Source organism: Vicia villosa, linkage group LG7, assembly GCF_029867415.1.
Source record: "Vicia villosa cultivar HV-30 ecotype Madison, WI linkage group LG7, Vvil1.0, whole genome shotgun sequence".
Classification (NCBI taxonomy): domain Eukaryota; kingdom Viridiplantae; phylum Streptophyta; class Magnoliopsida; order Fabales; family Fabaceae; genus Vicia; species Vicia villosa.
This window is the reverse complement of record NC_081186.1, coordinates 30997480-31012264: the sequence shown is the minus strand read 5'-3', so window position 1 is coordinate 31012264 and position 14785 is coordinate 30997480. Positions and strand designations below refer to the sequence as shown.

The window sequence follows — 14785 nt, the reverse complement described above, 5'->3', positions numbered from 1 at the left end:
TAATTTAACAACACTAAAAATTTCAATTTCAGTTCCAACTAACACCCCACTTATCTCCTAACAAAATCCAGCAGAAAGAGAAAACAAAATCCAGAAGAAAGAGAAAACTAATTCAAATTTCTAACAACCGACTTATCTTTCTTGACAAAAATCAATTGAAAACCAATTCAAAATTAACCTTAAAAGCCAATTCAAGACACTATAAATGGATAAATGAACATAAAGTTATCTTCTTCAAGGTTAAACTTCATTGATTTCCAAGAAAATTCTCAATTTATGAAACAGAAACATAGGAGTTCAAACAAACTTTACCGACTCAAAGTAGCAAACTTTCATTAAACCTTTTAAATATTGTGAGATATTGGATCGAACTCTAGTATGGCCGAAGGGTAGCTTCTTGGTTCGACAGGGTTAAGCATGAAGTCAAAGGTTGTTCACATGCTTGTGTCGAAGATGCTAGGGTTGTTAGCATGTTAAATTAGGTTTTAGTGTTTAAACCCTAATTTGTTAAGTTAGCTTGTTTATTAAGTTGGCTTGTGTAATGGGCCTTGTGGAAAAAGCCCATTAGTTAGTATGTTAGGTTTTATTATAAATAGCATACTAGTCTCTCATCATTGCTAAGCTGCAAATCCTAATTTAGGGTGAGAGAGGTTATTTGTTATTCTTGCAAACTTGTAATCTTGTTTTAAGAGAAAGTGAAAGAGTAGCAGTTATAACCAATTCTTGAGTTCCTCTTCTTCCTTGTTCTTTATTCTTCCCTTGTATTATACTTTGTTCTTGGCATTGAATTCACAACAAATATCTTCAAAAAAGAAAGCTTCATTAAATATCGTTTGAATGCGACAACAATAACAACATAGAAATGTCTCAAATGGAAACTAAACCTAAATTAACCTTGAAAAAGACCTAAATATGAATTGACCTTGGAAAATCTGTACAGAAGCAGAGGTGGAGAATCATGAAATCTGAATGTCGACGGAAACTGCAACAACGTATTTGTCGTCGCTGAGAGGGAAAGTGAGAAGGCAGTCGATGGTTTGTTTCGCCGAGAGAGAAAGTGAAAAGGAAACTTGATTACAGTTTCTTTCACTACAACGAGGAAGGGCTTTAAAAGCGCTTTTTATAGCCTTTAAAAGCGCTTAAAAGCGCTGTGAAAGGTGGCGCTGGCGTAGCTAACAAAAGCGCTTCTGAAAGCGCTCTGGTAGGCCCCCCCCTATAAGAGCGCTTTTCTGGAAAAAGCGCTCTTGTAGGCCCCCCTTTAAGAGCGCTTTTCTGGAAAAAGCGCTCTGGTAGGCCCCCCTTTAAGTGCGCTTTTTCCAGAAAAACGCTGTGATAGGCCCCCCTGTGAGAGTAAAAAATAAAAAAAAACGCAACATACTAAAGCGCTTTTGGAAAAGCGCTCTTATAGGGTGGGCTTTAAGAAGGCTTTTTCTGGAAAAAGCGCTCTGATAGCCCCCCCTATAAGAGCGCTTTTCCAAAAGCGCTTTAGTATGTTGCTTTTTTTTTTATTTTTTTTGCTTTCATATTAATCTTTGGCAGCGCTTTTACAAAGAAGCGCTTTAGTAGGTGGGCCTTTAAGAGCGCTTTTCAAAAGCGCTTTCGTTGCTAAATGAGGTATTTTAATGTGCAGCCTGTAATTTAATCCTCCCAGTCGACCTGTAATATTTTCGACCTGTAATATGTTTTCAACCTGTAATATTTTCGACCTGTAATTTATTTTCGACGATATTATTTCAGCCATCAGTAAGACAATATATATATACTAATATAATACCATTATAATATCCAAAATTATATATATACATCATTACAACATCAATAATATTATAGTTCAAATCGACACAAATCCTACATGAAAAAGCGCTTAATATAAAATTGACACAACTCTTCTTTGATTTCTTCCAACTTAAGCTTCGGGTACGCAGCAGCACGGAATTCGTCAAGGTACTACAAAACAAAAACATAATATGAATGATATATTTAGTTAAATGTAATAAATTATATGAAATTATCTTAAGTTATAAATTCATACCGTGAGCGGAATCTCTAATTGATTCGCCTGAAGGATTTCTTTCATATACCTCAAAACAAAGTATCCGCAATCGTAACTGTTTCGCTGTTGCGGAAACTACATAGAAAAACAAATAAGATTCTATAGTTGTCTTGTTTTATCAAGTAGCATAAATATATTATAAGCAACATTGTGAAAAATAATGTACCTGCACTTGGATCCAAGTAATGTTGTTAGATTTAGTTCGAGATACCTGTGCGTCCCGTTGACTTCGGAACACTTGTATTGATCTAATTAACAAATATATAAAAGCATATGTTTAGATCAATCCCACAAATAAGTAAATATATAAATATACACGAATATATATTTAGAACGATCCCACTTACAAATCAACGATGTCCTTCATGGCCGGATAATTGGTCCATTCACCATTTACCGAATTCAGATAATACACGACTTCCCTTATAGGGTTGATAGCAAGCAGCAACCAGTGTGCTCTATAAATTAAAACAATAGTTTATATGAAAATTTTGCTATACACAAAAGAAACAGAGATTAGATGAACAAAGAATGAGAAACTAACCCTACTGGTTGGGTATTATACGCCCAAAGATGCAGACTTTCTGTATTGCCGGTGGACATGAATCTATCTACTAAGCGCTGTCTAACTGATTCCGGTTCCGAAGCAATTGCCATTCCGCTGCAGTGGGCGGAAGACACGAAACGGAATCTGTTAGACAACGGAGTCCCGCGCAACACTCTGTCATACAACAACCTTAAATAAAAACATAATAAACATTAGATTATTTTCATTGAAATGTGTAAATAAATTATATTGTGGGACTAATTAAATAATATATCGGATGAGTGAATATTACCGGATGTATGAGTGCATGTTAGTGACGCCTAGTTGATCATGCTTAAAAATCTCCTCCAAGTCATCAATTGTAATAAGTGACTTGAATTCAATACCGAAGACACTTTCATCCATAACGATTTCACGTAAAGCACCATCCTTCAAATCGGACATATCAACCATTGTTGCGAGCGTCGACCGGTACCGAGGCACAAAAGCACCTCCTTTTTTTCCCGCTGGCTTCGGAGGACCAGTGGGTGGTACGGTACGAACTTGCTGCGTCACTTGTTGTGACTCCCGAGCGGATGCCTAAAAATCATATAAGTTAGGTAAAATATAAAATCATGCAGATTTAGATTCAGATTAATTATTAACACTTTAAATGTACCTCTTTTAGTGATGCAACGGACTCCTCCTCCTGTAAAATCCCTTTACCCTTAATTGTGGGTTTTATAGGAGCAGTCTAAAATTAAAATGTAAAAAATAATTAATAAACGGTTTAGAATTGACATTTGAAAACTAAATGATTCATAATCGTTTTCAATATACCTCATCACTAATGGTAATGAGCTCCGAGGGCCATGCAACAAATGATCCTATTGCATCTCGCAGCAATGTCGTCTCTGAGACCATGTCAGGTACCGGTAGCATCGCATCATGATCTACTACAACATCCACCGATACTTTCAGGTGTCCATCCGGGAGCGGTCTATGGTGAAGTAAATCACCCAAAGTGTTGTGCACTTTTCCCTTGCCAACTAGTCGATAATTCGGTTCCGATAAGTATAGTTGGCAAGATGAAATGCCCTAAACCAATAGTAAATATAAAGTCATTATCATTAATAAAATAGAACAATTTAAAAGGAAAAAAATTATAATTACCTCGGGAAATTTCCTTTGATAGTTGATACTAGCCTTATCACTAGTTTCTTTCACCGATGAAGTGTTGCACTTTTCTCTCATATACACTTCTTTATCTCTTTGCAATTCAGAGACTTGTGCTTGCAATTCCGCCAACTTTTGCAACACTTCTTCATTTGAAGGATTTCTTCTCCTAGGATTCTTGTAAAAAGAGGTTGGAGTCACACCATGACCCTTACCCCTCACCCGACCGGGATACTCAGGAGCATCTAGTGCTCTACTAAGTACGCTCCCCTCACCGGTGGATGCCGATTGCGACAAGGTCTCCTGTAATTCATTTACATTAAAAAATCATTTATATATTAAAAAACATTTGATTTAATTAAAGACACAGTATTATACTTACATATTCAGTAAAAACTCTCTGAACTTCGGGATCGACAGCTTGACTCTTGCCCACACGAGCTTCCCTCCACAACACATGTACAGGAAGTGAGGTTTCCTCACTTTTAGACTCCTCTAACTATGCATTGACACAAATGATAAAATCGTCAAATAAAACACATTTAGACAATTAATTAAAATGCATTTCTATTTACTTACAAGTTTATCCTCTAAGCATGCATATCCCATACGCCCTTTTTTGTATGGATATGCGGGTTAGGATGCTCTCGCACTATTCGTGGCACTCCTTTTCCGAAAATCTTCATCTCTTTGATTTACAAACTCAGCCCAATCTTTTTCACCAATGAAGATCTCATACTTTTTTGGCCGTCCCGGTGCCTCTTCAAGAAAGTTTCCATCTTTATCCTTAAGATAGGTGTTTGTCAAAAAGGCTTTCCACCCTCTATATCTTTTGCCGGCCAAACTAAGTATGTAGCGTTTACGATCATCTGGTATCTCAAAAGTCCTCTGCAAAAAAACATACGCATAGTGTGTTAGTATAAGTAATTTAAACAATTTATCGTCAAGATAATAACAACAATTGACCATATATGATATATACCTGAAGCTCGTCCCAAATCGCTTTTTTTTTCGCATCCAACTCTTCGCTTTTCAGATTCCATTTAGCTGTGGAGACCGGAATATGCATACGAACAAGTGTACCAATATAGCTGGTCAACTTTGCAGAATTAGGACCAATTGCTTGTTTATCAGAATTCCAATCCAAACGGTATACTAATCCTTGGTCTCTATGTCGAACGATTCCCTTCATAATAGTGATGCCTCGTGCAACTTCTTTTGCTTCAGTATCAGGTGGAGCATTTGTATCTGTGGCATCTCTTTCTTGAGCATCTCTTTCTTGTGAGTTTTCTTGTGAGTTTTCAGGTGGAGCATCTCTATCCGGAGCCATTTAACCTGTATCAAACAAACTAAAGCACATTAGTACACTATTAATAAGCTAACAATCTATACAAGTAAAATGGAAGTCAAACCATGCATGTACAAGTGTATCGGAAACGAAATCGGTACAAATCAAAATAAGCGTCAAAAAAGAAATTTGTCGGAATTGAACGAAATTTACATGGCTATGGTAAAACGTCCCCACGGACTCAAAAATAAAGTCGGTTTTCCGAAATTCAGACCCTAAGCCCGACTTTTGATTACGGGCAGAAGCAAATACAATAAAAAAACAGTCCCGAAATGTAAAGATAAGTGCATGAGCAGCTCCGGAATCGTCAAAATAGTATAGTTACATGTAAAGAAGTCGACAAACGGACATGGTTCAAAAGTTATGTACAAAACGAGAATATGCACCAAAATTGAATAAGTACTATACTATTGATTAAAACAATCGGTACAAATTGAATAAAACAAATTATTCGGAATATGTATACTATTACCTTTATCACTAACGTCTCTTTCTTTTCTTGGTAGGATTGTGTTCTACGCGTCTCTTAACAACGCGGACGGTTGGATTGATCCAAATACCCTCATTATGATCATTTCTAGTACAAGATTCATTCTCATTTTGATCGTTTCTTGTACAAGATTCAATGCCAACACCAATATCACCTTGATCTTCAATGTTTTCATCAACTATTTTGTTAGATAAAAGCAATATAGACCATTTCGTACTTGTCGGATCATTGACATAGAACACTTGTTTAGCTTGAGAGGCTAGAATGAAAGGCTCATCTTTGTACCCTACCCTATTGAGATCCACTTGCAAAAATCCTGACTTATCCATTCGTATGCCACTATTATTTTCAACCCACTTGCAACCAAATACAGGAATCTGAAACTTCGCGTAATCAAACACCAAAATGCGCTCGATAACCCCAAAATATGACAAATTTGCAAATTTCGGATTTAAGTCATTCGCACTTGATATGTGCATTGCTTCAGCTACCAAGGTAACACCACTATTTTGCATAGTACTTTTATCATCCTGTTCTTTGGTATAAAATGTGTATCCATTAATAGCATATGCGCTATAAGAAAGCACAATTACATTTGGACCATAGGCTAAACATCTCAACCTTTCTGTTACTGAAGCAGGATCTGAACGATACTTTGAATAAATATGATCCCTAAACCACGGTATGAAACTTCGATTGTGCTCTCGTACTATCCAGTTCTCATTTCTATTTGGATTTAAATCTCGGAGAACAACCTTGTGCATTTCAACATACGGCTCAACCTCAATCTCATTGTGCAGAACATACAAGTGCGCTTGATCCCGTTCGACCATTGATAATGTCACAACTTTATTTCCAATTAGCCTTTTTCCTTCTTTTTTTTCGACAATATGAGATTTGGGGAGTCCAATTGATTGAACATTTGACAGATATTCAGTACAAAACTCAACCGCTTCTTCAACAACATATCGCTCGGCAATACAACCCTCCGGTCGACTTCTGTTTTTCATGTACCCTTTTAATATTTTCATATAACGTTCAGCAGGGTACATCCATCTCATATAAGCTGGTCCGCACAATTGTGTCTCTTTCACAAGATGAACGACTAGATGAACCATTATGTCAAAAAACGAGGGAGGAAAATACATTTCAAGATCACATAAAGTAACAACTATCTCTTTTTGCAATGTTGGTAAGATCGCGGGATCGACCACCTTACTGCAAATTGACCTGAAGAAGAAACACAGCTTAGTTATTGCGCTTCTTACTTTTTCTGGCAGAATAGAACGTATACCTATTGGTAAAAAATGTTCCATTATAACATGACAATCATGCGTCTTCAAACTCTTTAACTTGAGGTCTTTCATGGACACAAGTCTTCTAATATCTGAAGAGTAGCCTTCTGGAACTTTAACTTCACTGAGGAACTTACACAATGTTTTCTTCTCCTTTCTAGATAGAGTGTAAACAGCAGGTGGCAGATATGTTCGTCTTCCTTTCGTCACGTGTCCCAATTCAGTTCTCATCCCCATGTTTACCATGTCCTTCCTTATGTTAAGGCCATCCTTAGACTTTCCTTGTATATTGAGTAACGTACCTATGACGCTGTCAAATACATTTTTTTCAATATGCATAACATCCAGGAAATGTCTTACGTACAACGACTTCCACTATGGAAGTTCAAAAAAAATGGACTTCTTCTTCCACCCACCCTTGACAAGTGAATGTGCAAAAGGCTTGCCAAACTGAGTGCTCACATCTTTCACCTTTTCAAAAATTTGATCACCTGACAAAAAAAGGCGGGGCTGTACCATGTTCGGCCTTTCCGTTGAATGCTTTTCTCCACCCACGGTAGTGATGATTAGAATTTAAGAATCTACGATGGCCGAGAAAGACATTCTTCTGACAAAGCTCCAATCGTGTCGTATCGGTTTCATCTTCACAAACGGGACACGCCTTTTGACCTTTATTGCTGTACCCGGATAGATTTCCGTATGCTGGAAAATCATTAATTGTTCCAAACAACATCGCCCTCAAGTTGAAACTTTCTTTCCTATACCCATCGTAAACCTCCACACCTTTCTCCCACAAAAACTTTAAATCTTCGATTAACGGTGCCAAGTATACGTCTATGTCATTCCCTGGTTGTTTAGGCCCAGAAATTAGCATAGATAACATCATGTACTTACGCTTCATACATAGCCACGGAGGTAGGTTATAGATCATAAGAATCACAGGCCATGTGCTATGCGAGATACTTTGAATACCATGCGGGTTCATTCCATCAGTAGACAATGACAACCGAAGGTTTCTTGCTTCTTTTCCAAATTCAGGATATTCAGTATCAACTTTAATCCATTGTGGTGAGTCTGCCGGATGTCGCAACTTTCCATCAATAATTCTTTCATCTGCATGCCAAGTCAAGTGTCTTGAATCGGTCTCACTACGATACATGCATCTAAATCTCGGAATTATAGGAAAATACCATAAGACTTTAGCAGGAGACAACTTTTTCTTATATCGAGGGGCACCACATTTAGGACACTCATTCAACGCTGCATACTCGTTTCGAAACAAAACGCAATCGTTTGGACATGCATGTATCTTATCATAGCTCATGCCAATAGAGGACAACATCTTTTTGGCTTCATACGTTCGATTGGGAAGAACATTATCCTCTGGTAGCATATCTTTCATAAGGGCTAATAACTCTGTGAAACTTTTATCCGACCATCCATTGTCCGCCTTTAAGTTGTACAACTTTAACACCGCATACAATCTTGTGAATTTTGAACAACCATCATACAACGGTTTCTCTGCATCGCTTACCAACCTCTCAAACATTTTGGGACAATCCGCAAGATCTTCTTCAAGCGCTTCTGCAATCTCTTCGACTCGATCGCAATCGTATGTGTCTGTGCAATCGTCGTTTGAAGCATACTTCCTATTACACCTCGACTCAGCATTCCCGTTACTTTTCTCACCATGCATTGTTCAACATGTATAACTTCTATCAATTCCAAACCGTAGTAAATGAGATGCCAACTTATTCCTGTCAACCTTACCCCCATAACAGCAACCCAAGCAAGGACACGGCATTCGAAGCGGGTCATCGGAGTGCGCAACCGCAAACTCAACAAATTCCCATACCCCTTTCTCGTACTCTTTCGATAATCGGTTTGAATTCATCCATGTCTTATCCATGTCTTAATTAAGCTAAAAAAAAAGGTCAAACTTTCACTCTTCACAAGTAACCCCTATGGCGAATTCAATTCACAAAGTTAGTAAGTTCATCACTTAACGATTAACGAAATTGACATCAAGAATATTCCACATGTCGGAATAATGAGTATTACTTAATATAATCTAAAAGTTACAAAGTTAGTAAGTTCATCACTTAAAAATCAGAGAATATTCCACATGTCGGAATAATGAGTATTACACTCATGTCTTAATTAATTAAGCTAAACAAAAACAACTAATTATTAAGGAACAGAACGGTATAATGCGTTTATGTCAAAACGCAAAGGATACACCGAATGAATCAGAAGCAATAAAACGCAACATATTACTTTGACGAGAGAGAACAATTAATTACCTGTATAGTAGTAAGCAACTTCTTGAATGAGATCAAACTTTCACTCTTCACAAGTAACCCCTATCTTGCAAAGATATTCCTAAAAAATATAAAATAAAAAACTTAATTGAAGAATATAAAAATTAGGTCATAATCCATAGCTTAAAAAATCAGCATTGTATCATTATGTCAAATGCATTTAAATTCAAGTAAACTTACAAACTAACACAATTTTCAAACCAAAAATGAAACAAGATGCAAGAAGTCACATTGTACCATGAGAAATTGGGTTCAGAACAAGTTCTAAATCCCTAAACCAACATCCCGGACAGCCATGATATACGTATAAATTGGCTCTCAAAATTCACTACCAACCACCTTTGAATCAATTAACTTAGAAACCGGGAAGCCACTAAACCAACCTATTAACGCATACTTAAGCTCACTTCAAACATGTCTACACAACGAACTCGGGCAGCCATGAACATGAACCAAAACCAAAACTCAAACAGAAGCACAATATCATTCAAACCCAATCTAATACAATATATGGATTATCAAACACTTAGCTAAAAAAAGGGCTATGAAAGTTTGGTAGAGTCTGACAATGGAGCTTGAGTTTTACTCCACATAGATTGCTTGAGATCCTATAAAACTTCGGCACTAAAATCATGTCGACATAAGTTGTCACCATTAAGTGAATCAGGAAGCTAACCTTAACAGTGTCACAAGTGATTATACTCATCAATTAGCTTAAATAGGTCAATTCAAAGTAGCAAGTCAGGTCTTACTTCAAAGAGGTCTGTTTTATTTCCTCAATTTAAGACCTCAGCCAAAGTCTTGGTCCCTATTTGTAAAGGTTTGACTTCACTTGAAATCCTATTTAAAGTCCATTTTTATATTAAATGAGACCATCAGATGGAAAATTAGTCTACATCTAATTAGGTTATATGCCTAATCCTATCCAAAATAAAGTTATAGAAACAACACCTAAGTTTTTGTGTAGGCCAACTTGTATACAGTTTTAAATAATATATATCTAATAAATCCATTTAGCAAAATAGTAAAAACCAGTAAAGATTATGAAATGTTACAAAATAAAGTACAAAACATTTCTAATTACCAGCAATCTGAACATTTTCTAATTGTTCCATCAACTTGTTCCATCATATATTTCCATTAAAGATTAAATCCATTTTGCATAAACTTGTTCCATCAAATATTTCCTTCTAATTACCAGCAATCTGAACATATTCTAATTGTTATTCTACAGCAACCAAATTTAATACTGATACTACAAACATACTTTGAGCAAAACTTCCACCTATGTTCAGATTCTCGCCCTTCATGCCCTATCTCTCAAGTCCCAAGTCAGTGTGGATGAAATATATGTATTCCAAAACTCCTAAATAGTCTAAACCACAGAGTAGGTAAATTGAATGTATCTCAGAGAAAGAACCTTTACCTGTATGTGTCTCTCGAATAATCTGAACAAAAGCCCAGAGTTGAACAAGCGACGAGCAGTGTCGTTGAGAAGAAGATGATGAGAATAAGCAAAGATGGAAACGATTGAGAACAGAGAGAAGACGATGAGAAGACGATGAGAAGAAGACGATTGAGAACGGAGAATGGTGGCTCACGATTTTATGAGATGGTGAGTTTTATGATGGAAACGATGGAAACAATTTTCAGATGAAACGATTTTCTGAGTTTTCTGAGTTCAAAGATTTTGTGAATTTCTGTGGGCAGCAATGAAGAAATTAGGGATTTGGAAACGATGAAGCGCATTTAGTATAATTTGTTTTTAAAAATTTTAATTTTAAAAAGGGTATGACAGCGCTTTTGAAAAGCGCTTTCGTAACTAAGGCTATACCAGCGCTTTTTAGGATAAAAGCGCTCTTGTACCCCACCCCCTATAGCAGCGCTTTTGAAAGCGCTTTCATAAGCCCCCTATAAGAGCGCTTTCAGAAAGCGCTTTCGTACCCCCCCACTATAAGAGCGCTTTTAGAAAGCGCTTTCGTACCCCAGCCTATAAGAGCGCTTTTTTAGCGTGTTTTTTTATTTTGTTTTTAGCGCAACCTATACCAGCGCTTTTTACTAAAAGCGCTTTAGTAGGGGTGCTGCTAAAAGACAAATTTGGTATAGTGTTTCACCGACGAGAGAGAAGAAAGAGGAAACATGTTTAGGGTTTCTTTCAGTCGCCAAGTATGAAATGAAAGGGTTGCGACAGAAAACGTGTGAGGGTGCTTTTGTGAAAAAAGGGGGAAAATTTGTGTTTTCACGGAGAAGAGAGGGAATAATAGATGCATTGGGCACTTTTGTATCTTACCTAGTTATTTTAGTTATATAAAATTCTTTTTAAATCAGATTAACAAATTTAAATATTATTCACTTTAATAGGCAACCCGTGTCCTAGCTTTTTCAAGTTTTTAAATCAAGTGGAAAGCATATGATTTAAAATGTCTGATTTAAAATGTGTTTTTCGTACTAGTGTCCTCACCACAAAATCAAAACCCTAACCACAAAATCATCATATCAACCACAAAAACCGTAACCACAAAATCAAAACCCTAATTTTAAACATAAAATCAAACAAAATAAAATAGATACAATTTATAAACCCTATCTTTCTATCATGCTATTATTCAAAACCACAGACACAATAATCTCTAACAACTCAATAAACAAACCGATACAAATAAAAAAAATTCAAAAACAAAATAAAAAATCTCTTACCACATAAGAGTTTTTCTAATAATACCATACTTTCTCCACAAATTAGTCAAAGGCCCTTTCTTCCCTCTGTCCAAATCTGAAGAAGAAGAGGGGGATGGTTGGGGAAGAGGAAGAAGAATAGGGCACACAAAGAAAAAGAAAAAGAAGAGAGAGAGAGAGAGAGAGAGAGAGAGAGAGAGAGAGAGAGAGAGAGAGAGAGAGAGAGAGAGAGAGAGAGAGAGTGAGAGAGAGAGAACGAGATAGAGGAAAAGGACGTGAGAGAGATATGTTACTTTTTTCAGTTAGAAATGTGTAGAAGCTAAGGTATTGACACGTATGCAAGGATAGTAAGGGTATTTCCAGAACATCTAATGTTCTTATATGGTAGATGTGAAAATATGATTTACAACCACACATTTGTGAGACCTAGTACTTTCACCCGTGCGATGCACGGGACAAAAATATGGATAAATAATTTATTTTTATAAAACAAAAATGAATATAAATTAACAAAATTTTATATCTTCATATTTTATCAAACACAAAGTTATAGGTGTATTCGTACAATAGAAACATATACAAAAACATGAAAAAATATCGCAAAATTTGAATAGAACATGAAAACATACATTTCCCTTTTCTGATTGAACAAAATAAAACTATAGAGTAAATTCATCATGAGATTTGAAAGAAAAATATATGAATGTGAATTTAAAACTCATTATAAAAAAATGCAATCAACAACTATAATGATAATTACATTTTAACAAAAATCCTTTAAAGGGGTAATTGGCGTCATCCACCGCAAATTTAACCATGATAAAAATTAATAAAATATGAAGGAAAACTGATCATTAATTTTTTAATTTTTGTATACTTATGATATATATAATATCAATTTCTATATTCGAGAGTGGAATTAAAAATTTATATGATTGGAGCATCACACTAAGATTTGGAACGAAAATATAACATTAAGTATTCAAGAGAGGAAGACTCTGTTTTTCCTTAAAAGATTGAGATTTGGAATGAAAATATAGCATTAAAATTTACATATAATAGTATGATATTAATCTATCTATTATTACATATAGATAATTATTATTATATGAAAAAAATTGATAAAATTTTTATAAAATTATCTTTTATTGATGATATAGAAATAATAAATTTAAAAAATTTTAAAAAAAAGTGAATAATAAATATTTGAGAGCATAATAAAAAATATCTTAAATAATTTATTGACGTTGTAAAATGACTTTGTTATAATTTTTTTAAAATAATCTATAATATAAAATAAAAAATGGAGAGAGTACATTCGAATAATAGTATAAAATTATTATGAATTGGAGTATCAGTTTAAATAAAGAAATTTATTCATTTGATAAATTAAAGATTTTATATGTTTAATTGAATAGAACAATCTTTTGAATTAATACTGCATTTCTGAATTAGTTATAAAAATTATTATTATATGAAAGGGTTATAGAGTAATAATTATTTTACATTTTAACATTTACATAAATAAATAAAAAATTATATAAGTGTTAATCAGAGTGATTTTTTTAAGGAATTGTATGGAATAATTTTGAAAAAATTATTGTACGTGGGTGGAATTAGTGGTTAATGAAAAAAATTATTTAAGGAGAAAATGTAATTACTATTAGAGCGATTAATTAATCACATGTGCTTGGGCCTATGGTTAAAAATTAGAACAAACTGACACAAAATAAAATAAATCACATTTATTTCTATCCTTTTTTTCTTATATTTATTTTTGGAAGAGTATCTTTTTTATTTATTAAAAGTATAAAAAGACACATAATATTTGATAGAATTAACAATGTCTAATGTAACAATAATAATAATAATAATAATAATAATAATAATAATAATAATAATAATAATAATAATAATAATAATAATAAATGATTTTAATTTTTTTTACTGTAATTTTTTATTGTTTGTCAGTTTATATTTAAAGTGATTTGTCACATGCAGTTTAAAAAATTAAAAATCTTCTTTACTAACTAATATGGATTAATAATATATAAGCATATATCCATCATTGTCATAGACAAAAACAAAAAAGTATTGATATGAATTAAATTCAAAATATGGATCCATATAGATGTGAGCTCTCTCACACAATCACATAAATAATGATAGTTCATGTGAAGTCACATAATTCATATTTAACTTTAATTTTGGATTTCAAAATTTTATAAAAATAAAAATCAAATTCTCATTCGAAATAATTACATAGTTTTTTTCTTAGAAGTTTAATGATAAAAAATATATTTTAATATTAAATAAATAGAGTCTACCGAATTCAAATTTGCACTACTACACTGAAATATGATGCATAATTAGTAGTATAGCAGGTATATAAGTGAAAAGTTATAGTAGTTATTAATTTTTATTGAGGAACTTTTTAGCCACAAAGTGAATTCTCTAGTAACATAGGGTCTGTTTGGTAAAAATAGCGGTTGACTGATAAGCTAGCTGATAGCTTATAGCTGATGACTGATGGCTGATGACTGATGACTTATAGCTTATAGCGGATGGTTGAGACTGATAGCTTTAAGCTCATTGAAGTGTTTGGTAAAATTAGCGGTTCAATTAACTTATAAATGTAAAATGACATAAAAAATATTTAATATATAATTATTTCATTTTAAATTAAAATAAATTATAAGGGTTAAAAATGGATTTTAATTGAAGTAATAAGGATAAAAAAGGAAGAAAAAGTAATAAGCTATAAGACATAAGCTAAAACGCTATTTGAAATAGCATCTGGAAAATAAGTTATAAGTTAGTATAATAAGCTATAAGCTCATGATGAAAAGACCTATACCAAACGGGTCTAAATTATCATATGAGCTTATAAGACATAAGAC

The 14785-nt window shown here is 34.1% G+C and overlaps 1 protein-coding gene across 1 annotated transcript in view; it reads right to left on the bottom strand.

Moving 5' to 3' along the window:
• Positions 1–5100, bottom strand: part of LOC131618821 (uncharacterized) — a 35939-nt gene extending 30839 nt beyond the window's left edge. The window contains exons 1-2 of the mRNA XM_058889979.1: positions 4738–5100; positions 4407–4643 (exon numbers count right to left, since the gene is read on the bottom strand). Of these exons, the coding sequence (XP_058745962.1) occupies positions 4407–4643; positions 4738–5085 (585 nt within the window). The 5' untranslated portion in view covers positions 5086–5100. The remainder of the gene's footprint in view (positions 1–4406; positions 4644–4737) is intronic.
• Between the last annotated feature and the right edge of the window lie 9685 nt (positions 5101–14785).